This window comes from Haliotis rubra, unplaced genomic scaffold (genome assembly GCF_003918875.1).
Source record: "Haliotis rubra isolate DU_JTF1 unplaced genomic scaffold, ASM391887v1 Scf947, whole genome shotgun sequence".
Lineage (NCBI taxonomy): Eukaryota > Metazoa > Mollusca > Gastropoda > Lepetellida > Haliotidae > Haliotis > Haliotis rubra.
In genome coordinates this window covers 327,189-333,304 of record NW_025767687.1, presented here as the reverse complement: position 1 = coordinate 333,304, position 6,116 = coordinate 327,189, and the positions used below count along the sequence as shown (strand labels likewise).

Here is a 6,116-nt window from a genome sequence, read left to right as displayed (position 1 = left end):
TTGCTGTTTTAAGCTAATTCGGTGATGGGATTTGGCTCATTATTTAATTATGTTTTGGGAAATCCATTACAGCGACAGTTAAGTATGATTCTTTATGCTACTATCAGTCGTCATTTTAAGATTCCGTAGATTTCTGTCTTCAAACTTGATGTGTTATGGTAACAACTCAGAGGCGTGGCTAGACTGAATGAATGACAGGTTTATTAAAGCGGTGTATAAATTAAACCTGCTAAAATGTTTTTCAGTATTGATACAGTTTTGAATGAAAATAAAATATCGTCTAAGAAATATAACCACAACCATATGACCACCATGAAACCAGGCATGATGGGCTGACATGATGAACATGAACGACACCGACTGCTCCATGCCAGGCATGATGGTAAGTCCTGATGGATCTTGACCGCCTCCGTGGTGTAGTGGTAAGAGCGTCCGCCCGGAGTGCGGAAGGTTGCGGGTTCGATCCCCGACTGCATCATACCAAAAGACGTTAAAATATGGTACTTGTTGGTCCCTGCCTGGCGCTCGGCATTAATGGGTGCATCAAGGACTGGCCGGCTCGGAGTCAGTATAATGTGTCTGAGTGGGGTATTCATGCTTCACTGCGGCATGGTATCTCAGTGGGCTAGCACTATAAAACCAGCTTCAGTCTGGTCTAGTACAAGCAGCTGCACATACACATACACACGCATGCACATCGTCATATGAGCGAAATATTCACAAGAACGACGTTAAACCCCATTTCACCTCACCTCACCTCACAGACACTTAGTATTTCTGTTGTTAACACTATATTCAGCAAATTCCAGCTTTATGATGTCAGTCTGTTAATGGAGTTTGGACCACACAATCTTGTGACTGACATGAGAATCAGTAATACAATTGTTTCGTGATAGGTATTCAGTAATATTTCAGCTTTATAACGGCAGGACCTGGGTTTGAGTCCACACATGGGTACAATGTGTCAAGCCCTTTTTGGTGTCCCCTGCCATGATATTGCTGGAATATTGCTAAAAGTGGCGTAAAATTAAACTCACTAACTCACTGCAGTCGACAAACTCTTATATACTCAACAACATCTTGACTCTCCACCCTGTTGCAAACAACCTAACCTTCCATCGGTTTTATCATCCATGTAACTAGCAAACAACAGCATCTGACAAAGTGAATATGTTTGTTTGTTGTTCAACCCTTCATTCAGCAATATTCCAACTATATGGCAGGGGTCTGTAAATAATCAAGTCTGGACCAAACAATCCAGTGACATCAAGTGTGAACCAAACAATCCAGTGACATCGTTCATGTCAGTCATGTCCACTGGATTGTTTGGTCCAGACTCAATTATTTTTTAAACCAACCATATAACAAACATCAGTTTGGCAGGATATGTGCTTTAAAACAAACTCAATTTGTTTCATATGTTCTATGAGTTTAAGATGTTTTATGAATATGCAAACATACTGCTGTCAACACAATTTAGATAACAGCTTGGTTGATTATCATGGCCAACAGCACTGAGTCATGTACTCGTTAGCTGCCTGTCATTTAGTTAGAGAATGCCTGGTATGCTTGTGGCGGTAGGCAAGGTATTCAGGATGAGGTGCAGGATACTACTGGCTGAACATGCACTTCAGGTAATATACACTGCAGTTTGACCATGGTTCGCCTTGGGTGAAGTATTGGTTTTGTGGGTCTACACTTGATCTTGGGACAGCGGTGGTTGGCTGTTCAGCGCCAGTTGCTGCAATGCCATTGCTGTAATACCAGAAAGGTATTTATAGGATCTGAAATAAAGTGTTGTGGACCCACTAATGGACCCCTTTGTCCTAATTTAATAAGTGATTCGGTATGGTTTTGTGTCACTTTTAGCAATATTCCATCAAAATGATGTAGTGGTCCACAAATGGGCTTCACAGATTGCATGCATGTGGGAATCGAACCTGGGTCTTAGGCGTGATGAGTGAATACTTTTACAACTAGGTTACCCCACTGCCTTCTGAATCTAATAAGCCAGGGTTACATTCATGGGAAATTAGGGTACCCACCAGACTACCTGGCTCTGTGGTAATATGGGCGGTGAGATAGCCCAGTGGCTAAAGCTTTTGCTCTTCTCGTCAAAGACCTGGGTTTCATTCCCCACATGGGTACAGCAGGAGCGGATCCAGAGGGAGGGTGCAACTCCCGCACACACACACACACCCTTCGCTTCTCCCCTGATAAATTTTCCCCAGAGTAGCATTTCCCCCTGGCTGTTGGGTTTCATGATTTATCTGGGCTGTTGGGTATCATGATTTATCTGGGCTGATGAGTTTCATGATTTATCTGGGCTGTTGGGTATCATGATTTATCTGGGCTGTTGGGTTTCATGATTTATCTGGGCTGATGAGTTTCATGATTTATCTGGGCTGATGAGTTTCATGATTTATCTGGGCTTTTGGGTTTCATGATTTATCTGGGTGGACAGTGTGAAAAGCCTGGTCCACAGGTTGGGATAGATAAAAGATATATATTTTTCTTTCTCTTCTATTTCAGATGTATTTCCACACAGGAACATGTGAATATGTGTTGTTTGAGAAGATTATTATAAGCAATGCTGGACGTAAGTATAACCAAGAGATATGAGGGAAAAGGGAAAGAAAAGAACATGGCCGAGTTGTCTGAAACACTACAGTGCTCATGCTGTTGATCACTGGATTGTCTGGTCCAGACTCGATTATTTACAGACCGCCGGTATATAGCTGGAATATTGCTGAGTGCGGCGTAAAACAACAAGCCAATCAACCAAGACTTGTGAGAATGTAACTCCCTGTTGTAATTGTTGCCCCAACTATCTGTGTATTGTGTGTAGTGTATCAGGACAGGTATGATATGTAAGGAATATCATAAACAAAGCAACACTATAAACACACCTGCTTCAGCCAAATATTGACCTTCAATTGTCTCTTCATGTCCGCATTGTCTGTCCGACACCACAGCATATCAATACATTAGGCTTTAACATGGTACAGGGAGTCAGTTGGTAATCCACTGTTAACATACAACACTTATAAACATTGTATTTACTCTCCCAGTTCTGTTTTGTGAGGGACAGTACAGGGAGTCAGTTGGGACTGCATTGTTAACATACAACACTGATACACATTGTATTTAATCTCCGATTCTGTTTTGTCAGAGATGGGCGGAGCTTGTGTTGTGATATTTTTCCTGGCCATGCTGTACGAGGGGCTGAAGTGTCTCCGAGAGTACCTCATCCAGAAAAACCATGTCGGGACCAAGTACTACAACACAACTCTCCCAGCTGGATCATCGAAAGAAAACATGGTCATGGAATCGAAGGAAACGGTCCAGTAAGTACCAACTGTAACTGTCTTATGGGTATCGATATAAACATGAAGTACCAACAGTGGAGGGAGATGTATGGGAGTTACCGTCACCACAGGAGGCCCTGGTGCACAGGACTCTCGGGAGATGTGAACTTTACTGACAGAAATTAACAGTAATATCCTGTTACCATGGTTATGACAATGGTAACAGAATATTGCTGTTAGTAACCATGGTAACAATAATGATGACAGTGTTATCCCTAACTATACAAAGACAAAGTAAATGGAAATGGTGATGTTTGGGAGCTATCCCCAGCAACCTCTGCTGGTCAGATGGTCAGAGATGCCCTCAAATGAATTGGTTTGTCGGGCTCACTGACTGGATGGATCACATGTCATCAGATCCCCAGCAACCTCTGATCATCAGATATGCCACCAAATGAATCGGTTGGTCGGGCTCACTGACTGGATGGATCACATGTCATCAGATCCCGAGCAACCTCTGCTGGTCAGATATGCCACCAAATGAATCGGTTGGTCGGGCTCACTGACTGGATGGATCACATGTCATCAGATCCCCAGCAACCTCTGATCATCAGATATGCCACCAAATGAATCGGTTGGTCAGGCTCACTGACTGGATAGATCACATGTCATCAGATCCCCAGCAACCTCTGCTGGTCAGATATGCCCTCAAATGAATCTGTTCATCGTGTTGACTGACTGGGTGGATCACATGTCATCAGATCCCCAGCAACCCCTGCTGGTCAGATATGCCCTCAAATGAATCTGTTCATCGTGTTGACTGACTGGGTGGATCACATGTCATCAGATCCCCGGCAACCTCTGATCGTCAGATATGCCACCAAATGAATCGTTTCGTCAGGCTCACTGACTCGATGGATCACATGATTCCCACAATAGCAATCACTGGATTGTTTGGTCCAGAATAATGTCCGGTAGCAGGAATGTAGCTCAAAGGTTCTTTTAGACAACAAACAAACAGAGAAACAAAACAAACAAACACACAAAGAACCTATCCCTATGAAAAATGAGTAATATCTCCTCTTTATTCCAGTGGGAAGATGCTGAGTGGCAGCCACTTCCTCCAGACGATCCTCCACATGGTGCAAGTGTTTGTAAGCTACTGTCTCATGCTTGTCTTCATGACGTACAACGTTTGGCTGGGGCTTGCCGTCATTCTTGGAGCGGGGGCTGGATATTTCTTCTTCGGCTGGAAAAGAGCAGTTGTTGTGGACATTAATGAACATTGTCATTAAAACTTAAACACCAAGTAGAGTATTCCAGAACTTAATTTTGTATATTTTGTCAAAAAACCCAAACTTATACATCTTTGTGATAAAATCGAAAGCTTGTATCAAAACTGAATACAAGAGAGTTGCAAGAGTTGTACACGTTGTACTAATGTGATTAGGTATTTTAAGTGTGTATCTTCCAAGGAACTGTCTATTTGGGCAACATTATATTGTAATGATGTTCAGATGTTTTTGGAAGGGTTTGCCTGGTTGGTTTGTAGTCAGATTCAGTTTCATATATTTTGTAAGTTTATAGAGATTTAATTTTGATAATTGTCTCACATAATGCTGTTAAATTCTGAACAAGAACACTACATTTTCTTAAATGGTACTTTAGTAGTAACAAGTGGGATAAAGGCATGAAACAATACTCCCGCAATGTTTGAATTGGAACAGTTGCAAAAAATGTATGTACAAAATCAAATTTTGATATTAAAACATCAGGGTTTTGTCTTTTTTCATAAAAAACAGGAGAACGACTCTAAATATTAAAACTTTAAGACCACACACACACACACATACACGCAATACAATCTATTTTTTGGACATTACACATTCAGTTGTTCTTTTAACATGAAGGTCCTTGACGAAAGTCTTCGAAGCAATGATGTCATTTATTGTATTGTATGTAATATATGTGAATGAACTAATGATCTGTCAACTCAAATGTGGCGTTTTATAACAAACAAGCAAACGTGTGACTTGTGTCTTTCAGGGGTTTCTACCAAACAGAACAGGATATGACATAACCCATAGATTAATGCAATTGACCCAGTTGTCAAAATTACATCCCTTGAAATTACCTAAATTTCATCTGTATGTGCATACACAATGCCATGTAGAAAGTGGTCAAATGTAACACATTATATTTGGGATTACACTTACAGAAACTTACGGGCGACGTTGGCCAAGTGCTTAAAGCGTTCGCTCGTAACACCGAAGACCCGGGTTTGATTCCCCACATGGGTACGAAGCCCATTTATGGTGTCCCCCGCCATGATATTGCTGGAATATTGCTTAAAGCGGCTTAAAACAATACTCACTCACGACAGAAGGTTACATCTGTGTGACTGTGGGTTTAAATCCCAGTTTCAGAGTATTAGGTTTCTTGGTTTATACCACCCACTGGTTTCACCCAGTTGGTAAAGGTGTGAGACCTGCGTTACTCTGTACCGGTTGACCCGGGTTCGATTCCCAACAGGGGCACAATGTGTGAAGCCCGTTTCTGGTTTCCCCCGCGGTGATATTGCTGGAAAGTGGCGTAAAACTAAACTCACTCACTCATCAATCTAAACACATACAGTTGCTGCCATAGCAACCGTTTTGTACCGGTTGTTCATAATAAGGACCAGTAATGATATTTATGGTATCTCAAATAGCACAATATATTCACCAACTGCTTTTGAATACTTTAAGAGTGTACATTGAAAATTTTGTTGTTGTGATAGAAATGTTAACCTATATATATATATGTATA

At 41.5% G+C, this 6,116-nt stretch overlaps 1 protein-coding gene across 1 annotated transcript; it reads left to right on the top strand.

Moving 5' to 3' along the window:
- The first annotated feature begins 284 nt into the window (after positions 1-284).
- LOC124264829 (high affinity copper uptake protein 1-like) lies at positions 285-5,717 on the top strand. Its single transcript, XM_046699613.1, has 4 exons — positions 285-382; positions 2,533-2,599; positions 3,173-3,347; positions 4,402-5,717. The coding sequence occupies exons 1-4, from the start codon at positions 338-340 to the stop codon at positions 4,601-4,603; spliced, it is 489 nt and encodes a 162-aa protein (XP_046555569.1). The 5' UTR covers positions 285-337; the 3' UTR covers positions 4,604-5,717.
- The last annotated feature ends 399 nt before the right edge of the window (positions 5,718-6,116 follow it).

Coding starts and splice junctions, on each gene's coding strand:
- LOC124264829 (XM_046699613.1), top strand. CDS start 338: ATGATGAACATGAACGACACCGACTGCTCCATGCCAGGCATGATG. Junction 2,600..3,172: donor TATTATAAGCAATGCTGGAC/GTAAGTATAACC, acceptor CTGTTTTGTCAG/AGATGGGCGGAGCTTGTGTT. Junction 3,348..4,401: donor GAATCGAAGGAAACGGTCCA/GTAAGTACCAAC, acceptor TCTTTATTCCAG/TGGGAAGATGCTGAGTGGCA.